Source organism: Equus przewalskii, chromosome 12, assembly GCF_037783145.1.
Source record: "Equus przewalskii isolate Varuska chromosome 12, EquPr2, whole genome shotgun sequence".
In the NCBI taxonomy this organism is placed as follows: domain Eukaryota; kingdom Metazoa; phylum Chordata; class Mammalia; order Perissodactyla; family Equidae; genus Equus; species Equus przewalskii.
In genome coordinates this window covers 27,733,118-27,752,242 of record NC_091842.1, presented here as the reverse complement: position 1 = coordinate 27,752,242, position 19,125 = coordinate 27,733,118, and the positions used below count along the sequence as shown (strand labels likewise).

The window sequence follows — 19,125 nt, the reverse complement described above, 5'->3', positions numbered from 1 at the left end:
CCCTCAACTCCTAAACTTTTTCTTTCTAGGAAACTCCTGTTAACTGCTGCACTCAGGGTGGGACTTAGAGGCCCTGACAGACCGACTCTTGGGACTCTTCCTCCAATGGTCATACTATAAACTGCACTGTAAACACTCTAAAACATGGGTAGGCTAATAATGCCAGTCCAAGACCAGCCTTGGCCATTGATAAATCCCTCTCACGCATGCAGGTGTGTTATTTTCACTCTTTTGAATTAGGCAAGAAACCCCTAGTGAAAGAGAAATAATGTGGAAAATTAAAAATTCTTTTAATGCCTACAGTATAGAATTTCTTTCTATTCACATTGAAGTATTTTATTTCTTGAAGATGTGAACATATTAACTCTGTATGGGGGAAGAGGGTGTCACCATTTAAGATTAGTTTGTGATTTTGTCCACCCTTTACATTTCTGCTTCATCTAGGAGAATATGACATGCATGGCATTTGATTTCCTTTTTTATGAAGCAGTATTTGTAAACACTGATTGGAAGGTTACTCAGTAAAAGCAGAAGTGAAAATCTGTAAGCACTCTGGGCTGCATGTGAGGTAATCTCGGTTTAGGAAACAGAAATAGGATGTTGGCCCAACTTCTTTTTTCTTTCCTATACTTATTCTGGAGATAACCTTAAAAATCATAGTTAAATATGATGGTGGTTATACAAATCCACTTATGTTAATGAAATGTCACGAAGACATAGCCTTTCCCCCCACAATAAAGGGTGCCTATAAAACCTGGGGAAATAGTCTAGTTCATTGTATCATGTCAGTGTCAGTTTCCTGGCTTTGACAATGCACTGTTGTCATGTAAGATGTTCACCAGTGGGCGAAGCTCAGTGATGGGCATCCAGGGCTTCTCTACTATCTTTTCAGTTTCTTATAAGTCTATAATTGGTTCACAATAAAACATTTTAAAACTTCCATCACTTAGAGGCAGTTTGAACAGTGATGTTATAGCCATGCTATGGATTCTTCAGCCATTAAAAAGAATGAGGTGTACTTTTCCCTCCTGATGTGGGAGGCGGCGGGAGACCCATGATAGATTCTCAACTTAAAAAGGCAAGTTGCAACCCAAAATGTATAAAAGTATCCATTTTTGTAGAAAAAACAAAACAAAACCCAAAAAGCAAAAAAACCAAGCTTTTATAGCAAAAGCTGTGTCTTCACAGGGCATAGACAAAGGCCTGGAAAGACAAACAAAATGTGGACACGGCGATGCCCAGGAAGTGGGAGTTGGGAGGGAAGGCATTCACATCTTACCTAGTGCACAGCAATACACTTGGAACTCTGCGCCATAAGCATTTCTTATTTTTATACTTTTTATTTAAAAAACTAAACATATAAATAAATGAAATGTATGGGCCTTATGACTCTTCTGGATCTTCAAGTTCTGTTGTCTGTCTGCAAGCTAATATGCTGAGCTGCAAGTTTTTTGATGGTTTATCTCAGCCAGCAGGTTTATTTCGATCATAGTCTGGTTTGAACTATTGTTCATCTTGTTTTTGCCAAAGATAATCAATTCTGTCACTTCTCAGAAAAAAAGTTAATAACCTCTAACAGCCCTTCCCGGGAACCATAACATTTGGCTCCCTGGACGCTTGCGGGTGTTCCTATTTTCCTCTTTGACAGCACAGCCTTTTTTTTTCCCCCAAGTTACATTCTTGGATGCATTTTTAATGCGTTCATCTCTTGTGAAAAAGAGAACTTAAAGCATTTGTCTTGTCTTAATGGCCAGAATGTTTTGTCCATATGTTGGCATTTGCCCCAGTTCATCTTTTCAGGAGTGGTGGGCCAAGATGCCTCTTTTATTTGTGTTTGTGCATGTGTGTGTGTGCGTGTGCATGGGACAGAGAGAATAAGCCCCACGAGGGCATGGATTTCTGTCTGATGTCCTTGCTGTCCTGGCCCCAGTGCCTAGAATACTGGCCAGTACATTAAAGTTGCTCCATAGGTAGGTGTTGAATGAGTGATTATTTGGGGAGTATCAGTGTGATAATTATATCTTTTTCCCAGCTTTTCCCAGAAACCACTTCGATATTGGTCTTCAAGAATGAGTTTTCAAAGATAAACACACCATGAGTGGGTTAGGGAACCCGTTTCTGACATCGTCATTTTTATCATCAGGTGGGACGCTTCTGGCTGCAAGGAACAAACAGCTAACTGACCCTCCAAAAATAATTCAGTGTGTTCTCTTGAATAACAAGTGCAGGCTCTGGGCCAGGCAGATTCTGTCCGTCTCTCTGCTCTGCCATCCCCAGATGGCAGCAAAGTGGCTACAGCCATTCCAGGCATCACATCCAGATGTGGCAGCATCCAGAGGCAGAAAGATGGGGAAGTCTTCAGTTCCTTGGGTTCCTGTTTAAGAACAAGGAAATCTTTCCTCGAAGCCCCCATCTCAGTAGCTAGAAATGGGTCATGTGCGCATGTCTAAACCCGCCACTCACAAGGGGAGCAAGACCACTGTGATTAGTCTGGACCTATATTTGTTCCACTATATCAAAATACCATGAACTGGGTGGCTTATAAACAACAGCAATTTATTTCTCACTGTTTTGGAGGCTGGAGGTCCAAGATCAAAATGCTGGCAGATTCCGTGTCTATTGCGGGCCCACTTCCTGGTTCTTAGACAGCTTTCTTCTTGGTGTGTCCTCGTATATCAGAGGGGACACCGCAGCTTCCTGGTTCTTAGACGGCTGTGTTCATGCTGTGTCCTCATATAGCAGAGGGGACACGGGAGCTTTCTTGGGCTGCTTTTATATGGGCCCTAATCCCATTCATGAGGGCTCCACCCTCATGACGTAATCACCTCCCAAAGGCCCACCTCCAAAGACCATCACCTTGGGGTCTGGGTGGCCATTCAGACCATAGCAGGCTGCCGTGACAGACTGGCTGCCTTAAACAACAGAAACTTATTTTCTCTTAGTTCTGGAGGCTGGAAGTCCAAGGTCAAGGTGCCAGCAGGGTTGGCTTCTGGTGTGGCCTCTCTCCTTGGCTTGTAGACCACTGCCTTCTCACTGTGTCCTTTCTCTGTGCATGGTCTTTTCTCTGTGCGTGTGTGCTCCTGGTCTCTCCGTCTCTACTTATAAGGACACCAGTCCTATTGGAGTATGGCCTCACTTAACACTAATTACGTCTCGAAAAGCCCCATCTCCAAATGCAGTGACTTTAGGGGTTATGGCTTCAACATAGGGAATTTTGCACAGAACATAATTTAGGCCATACCAGGACCCAACCTGATTTTTGTTGGGCAGAGATAGAAATCTGAATAAAATCAGGGTTCTGGGGGTGGGGGTACACACAGTATCTCCACAGTCAGCTGTCGCTTTAATTATTCAGGCAACACCTAAGGCGCAGAGGGACCCCGCTGGAAGGGGTGGAATTGCACTAAAGAAGACTCGTTTTCTTATTTGACGTCGGGGCCAGGCCTAGATACAAATCTCATTTCCACCACTGCTAGGAAGCAGCTTAAGCTGTATGAGCTTTGGCTTCCTCGTTTGTGAAGTGGGGATAATTTACACGGGGCTCACAAGGCCATTGGGAAGAGTAAATGAGGGAAAGTGTGTTGGGTGCTTCACCGGGCGCCTAGTGCAAGGGAGGGCGCAGGGTCCGGGCAACTGTTAGCAGCTCTGGAGTCCTGGGGTTGACTTGTCCGTGCTGTTCAAAACCTTCCCCAAACCACTGCCCTAAAGGATACTTCTTCCTTCTTCCATTGATTTTTTTAAAAACAGGAGCTCTTTAAAGGACACATAATGGTCTTAAGATAGCTCTAAGGCCATTAACAGTATTCCACTTGAAAAGTAAAAAAACATTTACCTCCTTTTGTGGAAAAAAATGTGCTTCAGAATTTGTGGAGAGGAAATGTGGTGGAGAGCATGGCCTTTGATGCCAGGCAGCCTGGGTGCTGTCTGGGCCACAGTCACTGTGTCACCTTGGTCCAAGGGTATCACTGTTCCGCGCCTTGGCTTCTCATCTGTGCGCCGGGAGGATAGAGAGCCTGCCTCGTGGGTGGTTGTGAGAGCGGAGATCCTGAGCGCAAAGTACTTCTCACTGGGAGTGGCGGGCACCAGCGCTGGCCCGGGGTTTGTGTTTGTTTCACTGAGAGTTCCATGGACCCCTCGTGAAATGGGAGGTGGCGGGGCTCGTAGGGGAGGGAGGAGTGCTCGTCACTGCCCTGCAGCTCGGGAGACACTGCTCTCCTCATCCTACAGTGACCCTGCAGGGGAGATGGTACCACATGTACCCTCTGCCTGAGGATGAGGAAACCCAGGCTTACTGAGGTTGAGTGACCGGCCCGAGGTCTCGCTGTTGGAAGCTGATGACACTGGATTTGAGTCCAAGTCTGCCTGACACCAGGGCCCCAGCTCTTATCATTATACTAAATGCCGCAATAGGGAGGTTTGTTCCTGCCCCTCTCCCCGCCTCTGCCAGGCACTGAGAAATCACGGAAATGGGCATGTGGCTACATTTGTTTTAGAATAGTACTTTGGAAATCTGTTGGTGAGAAATGTTGCTTCAGATCCTCCAACCTGCTGATTTTTATTATTTTTTTTAATTTATTTAGACTCTGCTAACTGAGATGATGGAGAGATGCAAGAAACTAGGGAACAAGTAAGTGCCTCAGAATTCCTAAAGCATGAGTTTGAAAATGTAGCGGGTTGCTTTTTCTGAGCGTGGCACTTATGTGGGCAAGAGGGCTGACAGAGAGGCGACATAGAGAGTGTGGAACGCAGGAAATGAGAGTCCAGTTGCCTGGCTTCACTTGCCTGGTTCTGCTCTGTCTTAGCTTTGTGAACTTGGGTCACTTGCTTGACCCCTCTGTGCCTCACTCTCCTCATCTGTAAAATGGGTTTAATAATAGTCCCTTCCCCACGGGGCCGTGATAAGTGGTAGGGTCATGATGAACTCCATCTTCCTGTCTTCCAGGCATATGAGGTTTCCCCTCTGCTCTCCTTTTGGTGATAGATGTCCCTGAGTCACTGTGTCCCTACGTCCTCGAACATTGCTTTTGAGATGTGGATAGAGTTTGCAGCTTGGATCAATATTGTTACTGAAGTTTAGTTTTATTAGTGCATCAGCCTATTGAAGGTTCAGTTTAATTCTGTTTGAATGGCTTTGATTGCTTGCTTATTTACGTGTCCATTGATCCGGCCATCCGTCCACCCATTCAATTCAACATTTATCAAGTTCCAAATATGCAGAGAAGTGTTAGTCTCTAGACGTTGCCTCGTCACTCCACTCATTTCTTTTTACCCCAACATTACCATTAAAGGGCCATCAGTCATCCTTCCCAGCAACATGCATCCTAAAAGCGACTTTCATTAAGGGGAAGCTCTGCTGACATGTGGCGTGTGTGTCTTGCAGTGCCTTGCTGTTGAATTCCGTGATGTCAGCTTTCCGGGCCGAGTTCATTGCCACAAGGTCCATGGATTTCATCGGCATGATTAAAGAGTGTGATGAGTCCGGTTTCCCCAAGGTAAGCTCCTGACTAAAAGCTCAGTGGGAGAACAAACAGGCAGCGTTTACGTGTTGGCCCTCAAGGGAGAGTCCGGTGTAGGGGCAGCTGGAGCCAACAGGAAAACGAGCGAAGGCTCTGCTTCTGAAGAACAGGGTGGAAGTCGAGGTGGTGATTGGGGTTGTCAGACACACGTAACCTGTGAGTCAGGCCTCTGTGAGTCCTAAATCTATCTAATTAGTCCTAAATCTGTCGAATTAGCTCACTGGGAAGTATTTAGGGAAGACTTTGGTCTTACAGCTTTAAAAATAACCCTTCACTCCTTATTTATGAAAAACTTTGTCCATTGGAATATTATGGCCCAAAAATTAGACCAGTCCATGGAGCTAGTATTTGATTTTGAGCTTGTCAGTCTAACTGGCATAGGTCCATGGTAGAACTTCAGAAAGAGGTTGTGGAAGGTTAACCCTGTGGCGAGCGAAATGTTACGGCCTTTTCTTTTAAGCCTCAAGTTACTCTGATCTCAAATCTCCAGTATCGTAACGTTTTGCTATTTTTCTTAGCATCTCCTTTTTCGCTCCTTGGGCTTAAACTTGGCCTTGGCTGATCCTCCTGAGGGTGACCGACTTCAGATTCTCAACGAAGCTTGGAAAGTTATCACTAAATTGAAGAATCCACAGGTAGGTGACCATTTAGACCTTAGAGCGACTCCTTTTTGTCCAAGTTATGCAATAATATACTCTTTCTTTAAAAAAAAAAATTAGCTTTTAACTAATCATACCTCTGTTTGTTGTTGTTTTTTAAGAAATCTACTTCTTTTCATTGTATTATTTGTTAACCTATAACAGAGACCTGAGAGCTGTAAACATCTATTTCTTTGATTTTTGTATCCTGATTGTGTCTCATTCTTAGGGCCTTAAGATACAACAAGAAGTGTAAAACTGCAAGTATTTGAAACTTTAAAAGACCTGTAACTTTGCAAAGAGCATCCAAAATGCAGCCGTCTATAGTATTTGGATTTGAAAATACCAATTTAGTAGAATGTTCCCAAATCAGATGAGTGGTCAAGCAAGTAATCAGCAAAAGGGAATTCCAATTTCTGTCTCCTGAAGGGAGACAGCTGAAACCTTTCTCCCTGTACTTCATGGGCAAGAAGTCTTGGGAAGATGGACCAACTGATGTCAGTAGCTGTAATGCATCAGTGATGGCCATCGTGTTGTAGGTTTGGGTTTCATGCCTCACTGTCCTTGTAGGCAACATGCCCGAAAATTATGTGGCTGCCACTGGGTAAATGGTACTGGCTGGCTCTGTGACTGCAGGCCCAGCTGGGCAAACTTCACCGTACCCTGCACAGTTCCTCTGCTGGGCAGCAGGTCTCAGTCCAGTCGGGCTGCTGTAACAGAACACTGCAGGCTGCCTGGCTTATAGACAACAAACACATATTTCTCACGGTTCTGGCCCAGGGGGCCAGCATGGTTGGGTTCTGGTGAGGGCCCTCTTCTGGGTTGCAGATGGCTGTTTTCTCACATTCTCATATGGCAGAGAGGGTAGGAGAGCTGTCTGGGGTCTTTTTTGTAAGGGCACTAATCCCATACATGAGGGCTCCACCCTCATAACCTAATCTCCTCCCCAAGGCCCCGCCTCCTAAGACCATCACACGGTGGGCTAGGATTTCATTATGTGCCTTTTGGTGGGAATACAGCATTCAGTCCAGAACACAGCAAATAACTGAATATGGATACGTAGCCTTTGATACAGTCATTTCTGGAGAAGGAGATATTAAAGTGAGCTCAGTTATAAACCCCTTGCCGATCACCACGTTTACAAGAATATATTAAGAAGAGTGGTATAACTTAGAAAAATTAGAAACATATTTACAAACTCATTTACCTCACTTAAATTCAGCAAAATCCTCACGAAGCTCTAGCTGCTGAAATCCTCCGTTTAACCTCACTCTGGCTAGCTGACACAGCTTCTTTAGAATGAGTCAGAACCTCTGGGCCCCTGGTGCTTGTACTTCAGCCTTGCTCAAAAGCCCGTGTTAACAGTTTTCTGCAGGCTTGAACTTCACACTCACCAGTTTAGTTCACCTTCTTAGCAGTCTAGTTAGAGCTTAGAATGCTCCTGGCTTTTCTTGTGGGAATGAGAGAATTGTTTTCTTCCCTCCCCATTTCTTCTCTCTTTTCCTTAAAGCGTCGGAACAGAAGAGGTGTGCTTGCAGACTGTATTTTTCCACGACCCTTCCCAGCTGAGCGTTTTCCTGGGCAGACAGCTTTACTAAGTTGGCCATTGTCATTTCCGTAACCATCTCATCGTCTCTCCGAGGGCCCCCTCCTACTTGAGTCTAACACATCATTTCTTACCTAAAGTCTTTAGCACTTTCTTAACCTTTTTATAACATCTATACATCACCCATTCATAGGACAAATGGTTTCTTTTTTAAAGTCAGAAAGCCTGTTTTTCCCTCAGAACATTCAAAGCCAGAGTCCTCAACCAGCTCCACCTTCTGTGACTCCGCGAGGTGGGCCAGGACTCCCCTCGGTCATCTCCGTTGCCCTTTGATTCATCTCCGTCTGCAAGCATGGCAGAGCTTCCCAGATTTCTGTATTGGCCCAAGTAGCAATTCTGGAATGAAAGTCTTAATTAGTTTCAGGCAACCTATGTTTTTTTATAATTCACCTCTCGGTGAAATATATCAGCGGGCCGCGTTTTCTGTAGATGAACCACCTTGAAATTCCTATCACTTAACTCTTAACTGTCAAAGCTCTTGAAGGGATTTATTTGTCCATGAGATTTTGCCTCGAGGTCACCCGTGGTGTTCTTACTGTAAAGACCTTTTACTCTTCTTTGTAGGACTACGTTAACTGTGCTGAAGTGTGGGTAGAGTACACCTGCAAGCATTTCACGGTACGTGTGGCTGGGGTATTGTTTCTGAAACAATTGTATGTTTTTTTCACGTTTAAAATATTGAATGAGTCTAGCTTAAGCATTTAGGCGTTTTACAATGGTAATTGTTCTTAATTTATAAAAATTGCATCCTTTATAATATAGTGTGATAGAGCAGTAGTATGCTGTAACAAGAGCATTTCACGCTATGTGTAAATTTGAGAAATGCTGCATTATACAAAGTTAAGCCGTTTTTTCCACCTTGGACACCTTACATGCTAAAGTGCATTGTGACTTTCCATGGGAGTCTAGTAGGTAGCATTTCCCAAATGTATTTGACTTGCATCTAGTTTTCTTTTCTAAGTAAACAAAGATACTTCTTTCCCTAGGCCCAGACTAGAACCTCGGTGTGGAAAAATATGGGCATGTCAAACAGCAGGGACTTAGAAGCAGGTAGAACTGAGTAAATCCTACTGCCAGAGTGTTTGTTTTAATCAACTTCTAAGAGTTGAAGTATAGCATACATGCAGAAAAGTGCATATATCCTAAGTGTGCTGCTTACTGAATCTTCACAAAGTATATCCTTGTAGTCATGGTCAAGATCAAGAAATAGGAGATGATCCCCACCCCCCAGCCCCCTTCCCTCACAGCCCCCAGCCTTTGGAAGTTGAAGGTAACCGCCGTCCTGGCCTCTAACTCCAGAACTTGGTTTTGCCTTGTTTTGAACATTATGCAAATGTTGACTTGTTGATTTTGTTTCTTTTGTCCAATTTTTGTTTTATGTTTTATTATGGAAATTTCAAACATATGATCTCCGTTGTACTCATCACTCAGAACTGATCAACTTAGGACAAACCTTGTTTCATTTGTGTCCTCATCCCTTCTCTCCACCCCTGGATTATTTTGAAGCAAATCTCAGACATCTTGTTTCATGTCAGTATTTCAACCCACATGTGTGGAATCTAAGAACTCACTTTTCCGAAACAGAATCCCAATACATTATCCTAACTAAAAAAATTAATGGTGCTTTAATATCATTAAAAATCAATGTTCCGGTTTCCTCAATTTTCTTGTAATTTTTTTTTATTTGTTGAATCAGGATTAAAAATGATCCGTACATGGAAATAGACTTCTAAGGGTTCTTTTAATCTATAAGTTCTTTCTGCATCTTTCTTTCTTCCTCCCTTTTTTTCCTCTAATTTATTTGTTGAAGAAATTGGGTCATTTGTCCTGCAGAGTTTTGCAGTCTGCGTTGGGCTGTTGCATCCCTTTGATGGGGCCCAACGTGTTTGTCCTGCCTGCACTATTTCCTGTAAGTCAGCCCTTAGTTCTAGAGACTTAATCACCTCCAGATGTGATTTTTTTGGCACCGCGGGGGAGTGTATGGTGCTTCTCCTGGGAGGCTCATGGTGTCTGGTTGTCTCCATGACACGAACAGCCGTTGAAGCTCATTGTATCTCATGGTTTATCGGCGGTTGCAAAATGGTGATATTTGGAGTTACTCTTGTGTCTTCATTATTGTTTAGCTGGGGTACTTGTATAGAGAGAAACTGCTTTCGTCCACTGTTGGGGTTACCCTGAGGCGTAGTTAGTACAGAAAAGGCGCGATTGGTGCTCCATTTTGTCCCTGTTATTTACTAGTTTTTAGAATAAGGATTTGATTCCCCAACATCCCCAAAGGTGACCAGTGAGTACTAGTTGCTGTTGTTATCATTAGGAATCCATGGATTTAATTATATTTGAATTATATTCTTCTTACTGATCCTCAGTTGTCCCGTCTTTGTCCAGTGGGTGCCTTTTCAGCTTGGGTCCTGAGTCCTTCTGACCTGCTCTCTGTAGTCTGATGCCTTCCTGGCTTTCTGTTATAACATGTTCCAGCCTCCCTTGTATATTTCTGTTCCCGGATTTGGAATCAGCTCTTTCTCTGAAGAACTTTGGTTCCCTTTTAGCGCCATTGTCAGATTTTTTTTTTTTTAGCTGTGTGGCCTTGGCTAAGTCACAACTTCTTTGGGCCTCTTCTTCCTCGTGTAAAATGGGGATAATGATGGCCATCCGGGGCAGTTTAATGAGTATTAAATGAGAGTGTAAACATAGTGGCGGCTGTTGAGACAACATGCTGTGTGCCGACACTTAACCTATAAGCTGCACACCTGCACAGTGAGGCTTCGCTCTTCTCCTTCCACCGAGCAGGGGTCAGTAGGCTTTTTCTGTGGAGGGCCAGATAGTGGATGTTTGAGGCTTTGTGGACCATGTGATCTCTGTCATGAGCATCCAGCTCTGCCGTTGTGGCATGACGGCAGCCACTGATACCCGTGAGTGAGCACCGCTGTGTTTAGTAAACTTCATTAATGTGCACGGAAATTTGAATCTCATAGAATTTTCACTGTCACGAAATGCTGTTCTTCTTTTGGTTCGAGCGTAAAACCATTCTCAGCTCGCAGGCTGTATAAAAACAGGCACCGGGCTGGCCTTGGGCTGTGGCCGGCTGACCCCTGATCCAGATGATGAAAGTGAAGTGGGCGCTGGGTTGCGTGGCTCGTAGGGGCCTCGCCTGGGCTCCTCCCTCAGGGCCTGCGCCCCCTGCAGCACCCGGGAGGGCCTGGGACGGGCGGGCAGGAAGTGGGGCAGCCGACTTTATTTACTAGCACCTGGGGAGAGCAGGGGCAGCGTTGAGAATGTGGTTTCAGTCCTCACCTGGTGCACACGTAGCCACCTTTAGGGCTGTGCTTTGGGTGGAATTTTCCCCCTTATGTAGTTGAAACTAATCTTGGAAGGTGTGTGCTATGTTCTGAAGATGTTAGTCCTTTTCCCCAGAAACATGGCCTGTGACTGCCACTCAGTGTCCGGTACACATTTCCTTTATTTCCCCACTCAGAAACGAGAGGTGAGCACCGTCTTGGCTGATGTCATCAAGCACATGACTCCGGACCGCGCCTTTGAGGACTCCTACCCTCAGGTAACATCCCTGCCCGTCTCATTCCGCACTGTTGGCAACTGTGTTCTGTTAGCCTCAGTGGGCGTGTTGCATGGGTCCGACCATAAAGTCAGGTACCGGGTTTGAATCCCAGCTTTGCCATATCCTAGCTGGGTGCCCTTTAATCATTTCCTTAATCTTACTGTGCCTCAGTTTCCTTACCTGTAAAGTGGGGATGATAGTAGTCCTGCCTTCAGAGTGGTTGTGAGGATTAAGCGAGTTGTGACTTGGGAAACCCTGGCACAGTTGCCTGGCACCAGTAAGTAAAGTGCCTATGTTTTTCAGTTAAATTGACTTTTTATTGGAAATAAATTCAAGCTTACTGGAAAATTGAAAGATGGCTCAGAGAACTCCCATTATTCCTTACCCAGATTCATCAACTGTTAACATTTCCCACATTTGCTTTATCATTTTCATTATGTGTACACAGACATGCACGTATATGCATACATATGTATGTAAATTTTTTCTGAATTATTTGAGAATAAGTTGCATACATGATGCCACTTTGCATGGAAAGAGTTCAGTGAGTATTTCCTAAGAACAAGGACATTCTCCCGTATAACCGCAGTTTAGTTATCAACTTAAAGGGATTTACCATTAATACATTACTGCGCCCTACCCCACGGTACACATTCCAGTTTTGTCAGTGGACTCAATTATGTCCTTGATAGGAGATTTTTTCCCCCTGCAGTACAGAATCCAGCTCAGGATCACCTACTGTTAAGTGACTTTTGACCTAATTAAGATTTTTTTTTAATTTAATAAAATGTTCTGGCACATATTGCCTATGATCAATTTCTAGCTTCATTTAGTATAAGAAAATTAGTTACATATTCTTGCAAGAATTTTAGAATTCTGACATTTTGCTAATTTAAGAATTTTTCACCATTTGCTGACTAATATGCTTCATCATTATAATTTATTGAGCAGCCACTGGCTAGCTGAGATTTTTCTTTTTTTTTTTAAAGCTTGGCACCTGAGCTAACTGTTGCCAATCTTCTTCTTTTTTTTTTTCCTGCTTTTTCTCCCCAAACCCCCCAACCAAGTACATAGTTGTATATTTTAGTTGTGGATCCTTCTAGTTGTGGCATGTGGGATGCTGCCTCAACGTGGCCTTATGAGCAGTGCCGTGTCCGCACCCAGGATGTGAACTGGTGAAACCCTGGGCCACTGAAGTGGAGCGCGCGAACTTAACCACTTGGCCACAGGGCTGGCCCCTAGCTGACATTTTTCTATGAAAATAATACATAGTCGTGCATCAGGCTCTTGGTAAATATCACTGTGTGAATGAAGTGTTCATTGTGGAGAGGATGAGTCATACCCTTTGGGGTTGTAAGGTCTCAGGCACATATGAAGACGGAAGTGCATTAGAATTTTTGTTGAGGAGTTTTCAGTAAGACCTTGCCTGCTAGGGGCCCAATTAGTTGAAAACTTTAAGTAATATAATGATTTAATGCAGTCCATTCCTAAGAGAGGGGAATTGTACTGTACTGTAATTCCGTCATATTTAAAAGCAACTGACAAAAGATGCGCTGGGTCAGCCTGTGTTAAGGACAGCCAGCCATATCGATTGTGAGCCCCTTGTCTTAACTGAGGGCCACATCAAGAAAAATAAAACTGCATGGGTCTGTGAAGAATTAGCTTAGTCCAGGTCTAGGATAGGGAAGGTACAAGGTGAGCCTAGAACGTTTTCTTGTGCCGGAAAGTAAGGAAGTACTCAAAAAACTGATGGGGGACAAGTGAAAAGGGCACAGGAGCAGCTCGGAAGGGGTTCCCATGGGCTCCCCATTTGAGCATCAAAAGAAATAAGGACAGTAGGGATTATAGCCCAGTGAGTAAAATAGGAATCCAAGAATCCATCCCTGTGATGAACACAATAGTCCCCCTTTTCCATGGCTTTGCTTTGTCTGTGGTATCAGTTACCTGTGGTCAGCCATCGTCTGGAAATATTAAGTGGAAAATTCCAGAAATAATTCGTCAGTTTTAAATTGCATGCTGTTCTGAGTAGCATGATGAAATCTTGTCATCGCACTCTGTCCAGCCCAGGACTTGAATCATCCCTGTGTCCAGCATATCCACGCTGTACACGCTACCCGCCTGTTAGTCACTTCATAGCCCACTCGGTTGGCAGATCGACTGTCACCGTATTGGAGTACTTATGTTCAAGAAACCCTGATTTTACTTAATAATGGCCCCAAAGTGCAAGAGTAGTGATGCTGGCAATTCAGACATGCTAAAGAGAAGCCATAAAGTGCTCCCTTTAAGTGAAAAGGTGAAAGTTCTTGACTTAATAAGGAAAGAGAAAAAATTTTATGCAGAGGTTGCTAAGATTTATGGCAAGAACAAATCTTCTATTGTGAAATTGTGAAGAAGGAAAAAGAAATTTGTGCTAGTTTCCTGTCTACCTCAAATATGTATAGATAAGGAGAAACATAGTATATACAGGGTTCAGTACTACGTGGGATTTTAGGCATCCACGGGGGTCTTGGGGTGTGTCCCTGCAGATGAGGGGGCACTGCTGTAGACACATACGTGGATGAGGAGGGAGGGGGGCAGGGGGTGCTGACTGAGAAACGTGGAGGAAGCGGTGGCGTTGTAAAATCGCCGTTTGCAGCCATCACGGTAAGGACGAGAATTACCAATCCCAGGCAAGAATCATCCGTGGATGCTACACGTAGAGGGGGATGTTTGATGAGGTGTGGGATATTTTCATATCTCATATTTTCACATGAAGGTCTTCCCATAGAATGAGTATTAATTGTAAGGGGAAAAATAGTGACTCTACAGCGGGGAACTCGGACACTCATTGACCTGCTCATCAAAATTCACATCAAAATCCACATACCGTGTCCCTGCAGATGAGGTCCCCTGAGAAAGACACAGCATCATGTAGGTGGCATTCCAGTCGAGAATGCACGATGGAATCTAATCATGAGGAAACATCGGTCATCCCTAAACTGAGGAGCATTCTCTAAAGTAATTGGCCTGTATTCTTCCAAAATACCACTGTCATAATGGCAAAGAAAGGAACTCTTCCAAATCAACACAGACTCCAGAGACCTGAAAACGAGATGCAGTGCACGTTCCTGGCCTGGCTCCTGGACCAAAGAGAAGAAAAAATAATGCTATAAAGAACGTGGTGAGACAGTTGCTAAGCTTGGAATATGGATGATAGATAAAAAGTGTTAAGATTATATTGACGTTAACTTGCCTGAATTTGAGAACAGCTAAGTGGCAACATCAGAGAATATAATTAGTCTTAGGAAATACAAATGAAGTATGAAGGGTGAGGGACGTGATACATGCAGTCCCATATATGGTTCAGGAAAAAAATAACATGTTACATAGAGAGAATGTTAAAGCAAATTTGGCAGAATAGTAAAAAATTGGTGAATCTGAGTAAGGAGCATATGGGAGTTCTCTGTACTATTCTTTCAACATTTCTGCAAGTTTGAAATTGTTTCAAAATAAAAAGTTAAAAAATGTGCATGGATTGTGTGTTTACAAATTCTACCATTAGATGGAAGGGGTGGGTGAGGAGATAGAGGAAATGAGGCAAAATGTTCGTCATGGGAGAATCTGGGTGTGAGTGATTGGGTGTTTGTTTTATGTTCTTTGGATTTTCTTTTCTTTTTTCTTTAAAGATTGGCATCTGAGCTAACAACTGTTGCCAATCTTCTTTTCTTTTTTTTTTTTTCTGCTTTATCTCCCCAAATCCCCCGTACGTAGTTGTATATCTTAGTTGCAGGTCCTTCTAGTTGTGGGGTGCGGGACGCCCCCTGAACGTGGCCTGACGAGCGGTGCCATGTCCATGCCCAGGATCCGAACCCTGGGCCGCCGCAGTGGAGCGCACAAACTTAACCACTCGGCCACAGAGACGGCCCCGTGGATTTTCTTTATGTTTCAGCATTTTCATAGTGAAATGTTGAAGGAAAAAAAATCCTGTCTTTTTAAATCAGGAAATGCATTATGTGTAACTGTACTTAAGTATTAAAAAAATTTCCTGTTCTAAAGGGGTTAGTTGCTGTGGATAGGATTTCAGACACTGTTGTAGGCAGACAGTATTGCGGTATGTTACAATGCTCTGCCTTGGAGCATTGTTTGTCATGAAGTTTTGAAGTCCTTTAGTGTCTTTTACTTGACCTAGTAAGCTACTTAATTATGAAATGGGGCTCGTACTTCTTAATATTTTGTATTTTTAGAACATGAGTGATTGCCTTTGCAAAGGATTTAAACAGCAATATTTTTAGCATAAACTAAGTATTTATCAGTAAATTTTCTCTTCCCGACAGTAACCAGCGGCAGGGGTTTGTATTTTATTTAGAAAAAAGCAGCTTCTTGGTTCTTCTCTCGTCCCAAGGCCCTGGCCCCAGGACTGTGTGCATCTCAGAGTGAGGGGTGGTGGGCCTCAGTGCCTGGGTGTCTGGGGCAGACCTCACAGACTGTGCCACCATCCTCAGGTAGTGAAGTGGCCTTGATGCCACTGGCAAACTCTGTCCCATGCCTCTCCACTGAAGTAGTCAAGAAACACGGGGTTGGGGCCAGCCCAATGGCGTAGTGGTTAAGTTGGCACATTCTGCTTTGGCAGGCTGGGGTTCGCTGGTTTGGATCCCAGGTGTGGACCTACACACTGCTTATCAAGCCATGCTGTGGCAGGCATCCCACGTATAAAGTAGAGGAAGACGGGCATGGATGTTAGCTCAGGGCCAGTCTTCCTCAGCAAAAAGAGGAGGATTGGCGTGGATGTTAGCCCAGGGCTAATCTTCCTCAAGAAAAAAAAAAGAAAGAAAAGAAACACGGAGCCACAGTCACCTAGAATAGGGGTCTGCAAACTAGGGCCCTGTGGCCATACACAGCCCACTACCTGTTTTTGTGAATAAAGTTTTATTGGAACCCAGCCACACCCATTTGTTTATGTGTTGGCTGTGGATGCTTTCGAGCTACAACAGCAGCCATGAGTAGTTGTGATCACTGTATGGCCCTTTATAGAACAAGTTTGCCCACTCCTTGAATGTTCACACTTGACATGAATGGAGAGCTTTGAAGGGCAGGCACCGCTCTCAGCACTTGACCTGAACCGTCCCATTTGCTCCTCATGAGTAAGATACTGCTTGGCTCTCCATTTTGCAGAAGAGGAAGTGGAGGCTGAGAATTCGTCTCCCCAGGACTATCGAATAAGATGGTGCACCTCAGAGTGAGACCGGGCCTGACCTGACCTAGCAATTCCCCAGTCCTTGCACAGTCCAGGTTTCCCTTCCTGTAACGTGATTGCAGAGTATAAAAGAGGGTTGCCTTTTTGGAAACATCCAAGTTTTATTAAACACGATGTGTGTTTTGTCTTGTTTTGCAGCTTCAGTCAATAATTAAGAAAGTGATCGCCCACTTCCATGACTTCTCAGTTCTTTTCTCAGTGGTAAGTAACATTTCTTAGTTATCTTTGGAAATTGGCATCTGAGTCAGAGCTTCCCTTAATGTCTCAGTTTTTTCTTGGCACCCTAGGCTGAAAGAAATTCTTAACTCTTCCTCTTATGAACTTTTCTTTATGAAGCAGTTAGATCTAAACAACTTAAGTATTGATGTCATAATACCTTCAGCAGCGTTTGAAAAAGCAATGCACATGGACTGACAGGAAAATATGATCTTGATTTCGTTTATTACTTACTAATGGGATGTGTCTGCCTATTGGGCACCACACAGCTTCTCCAACCTAGGAATCGAACTGGTTGTCCTCTTCCACGGTGATTTTCACGCGATACTTGCTTTTTATCACACAGTCTAATGAGAAACTAGGAAATACATTGAGTTGAAAGTTGTCTCAATGTCTGACAGAGTTGACATTTATTATGTTTCCCTCAAAATTTAAGATAGCCTGCGACCACCTTCGAGTTTGCTGCGGTGCTCTGGGCAAGTGCAGACCTAGGTGCTTGTCTGTAGAGTGACGTCCCCGCCCCTTCCCTGAGTGGCCCTCTTCCCTGGCGCCCTGCCCTCTCCCTGTTCCCCTGGATGTACACTCATAGGACTAAGACTTTATTTCTTTTGTTTATTTAATAATAGAAGCTTTATTTGTTGGACATTCACCATACTCCAGGCACTGTGCTAGAACTTTCCATGCATTGTCTCGTATCATTTTCTCAGCACTGCTGGGAAGAAGAGTAGTTATTAGTCCCACTTTACAGATGAGAAAACTGATGCTGGAAGAGGTCGAGTAAGTTGCTTAAGGTCACACAGGCACTACTGTAGAGTCAGGATGCAGAGGCCACACTCTGAACAACTGACTCTTCTTTCTCTGCTTGTCAACACGGTCGTAAAGAGACTGAAGAAAAGGTTATGGTCATCTAAAGATTGCAGATGTTCACCAACGTGTTAGCTGGTCACATGTGACCTCATCCCTGGGGCACATGTGAGCGGTTTTAATAGTAATTGTTTTCAGAAACCTCGGGCCTCTCCCGCTTTCAGATGGTCTTCATCTGACCCGCCCAGAGAGATGAGCAGCTCTTCCTCTGTTTTGTCCTTCAGAGAAAAAGCGACCCACAGATTCCTTCCAGTGACTCCTGTGAATTGCATGTGGGGTGCTTTTTTTATTTTTAGGAAAAATTTCTGCCATTTCTGGACATGTTCCAAAAGGAGAGTGTGCGGGTGGAGGTTTGCAAATGCATCATGGAAGTTTTTATCAAGTAAGTGATGAGTGACACATTGTAATTGGAAGCTTCGATTCCTGATGTCTTTGTGAAACCTGTAGATAAGAAATCCATTTATGCATTTTGAGGCCTAGTGATGTGTACATATTTCATGCCTAAAATAATGTTGAAAGAAAAACCACATTAAAAGGAGCAGTTATGATAAAAGTTTATAGTTAGTGCTTAAGAAGACAAAGTAATAGCTATTAGTAGTAGCCTGACCATCATCTGCTGTTTACTCCAGTGTGTTTTTGGAAGGTGCAATCTACTGATTAAAGTGCTGCTTATCAGCACACCAGAGCCAGAAGGGTTCCCATCCTTAATGTTTAGATTTGAGATCAGTTTTCAAACTTAGTTCCCTTCATTGTATTGATTAAATCTGTGTTTCCCAAAACTGCCTACTGCTCATGGTACGTGAAATAAATTTAGGTGGTACACGAGGGAGAGATTTTTATTTTTATTTTAAAAGTTGTATATTTATTTTAAAGTATAGTAGATAATGTATAAGTAGTTTAATCGGTGATTTCATGTATATTATTTTTTAGGACAGGTTGAGTTTTAAAAAAGTTGAAATTAAATATTAAGTAGATATGGTAAAAAAAAATGTTAAGATGGAACTGAAATAACCACAGTTTGGAAAATTGAGTTAGATGTTGCCTGACTACATGTTTTAAACTTTTCTGTTATCTTTCTAAAAGATTAATTCCATATGCTTCTTAAATTCCATATATTTATACCTACTTTACCTACATAAAGATTTGTTAAAAGAGCTTGTCCTTTTATATTATTTGAAAAGCCAAATTAATAATTTTGCCTGGCACTTAACACAGTTGTAGACAGGTTGTAGACAGCTTCAGAAGGTTCAAGGACCATGATAAGAAAACAGGTTTGCTCTTTGCCTGGCTTAGGAAATGTAGCAGTTTTACCATGATTTCGCAGTTAGGAGAAGTTATGTGTTGAAGAGCAAACTTGTTATTTAAAGAAGAATGAAGAGAAAACCAGAACGTTGCCCATTACTGGTGAACTGGGCCATGTTAAATGCCACCCAGATAATTTGCTGCTTCTTAAATATATGCAGTAGATAAGAACTAAATCCATGCTTTCATTGCTCTCA

General features: G+C 43.4%; 1 protein-coding gene across 2 annotated transcripts in view; it reads left to right on the top strand.

The window, feature by feature from the left end:
- VPS35L (VPS35 endosomal protein sorting factor like) overlaps positions 1-19,125 on the top strand; it is a 112,146-nt gene that overhangs the window by 49,818 nt on the left and 43,203 nt on the right. For both annotated transcript variants that reach the window (XM_070566569.1, XM_070566570.1), the window contains exons 15-21: positions 4,581-4,627; positions 5,381-5,492; positions 6,035-6,151; positions 8,325-8,378; positions 11,233-11,313; positions 16,685-16,747; positions 17,923-18,008. In XM_070566569.1, the coding sequence (XP_070422670.1) occupies positions 4,581-4,627; positions 5,381-5,492; positions 6,035-6,151; positions 8,325-8,378; positions 11,233-11,313; positions 16,685-16,747; positions 17,923-18,008 (560 nt within the window). The remainder of the gene's footprint in view (positions 1-4,580; positions 4,628-5,380; positions 5,493-6,034; positions 6,152-8,324; positions 8,379-11,232; positions 11,314-16,684; positions 16,748-17,922; positions 18,009-19,125) is intronic.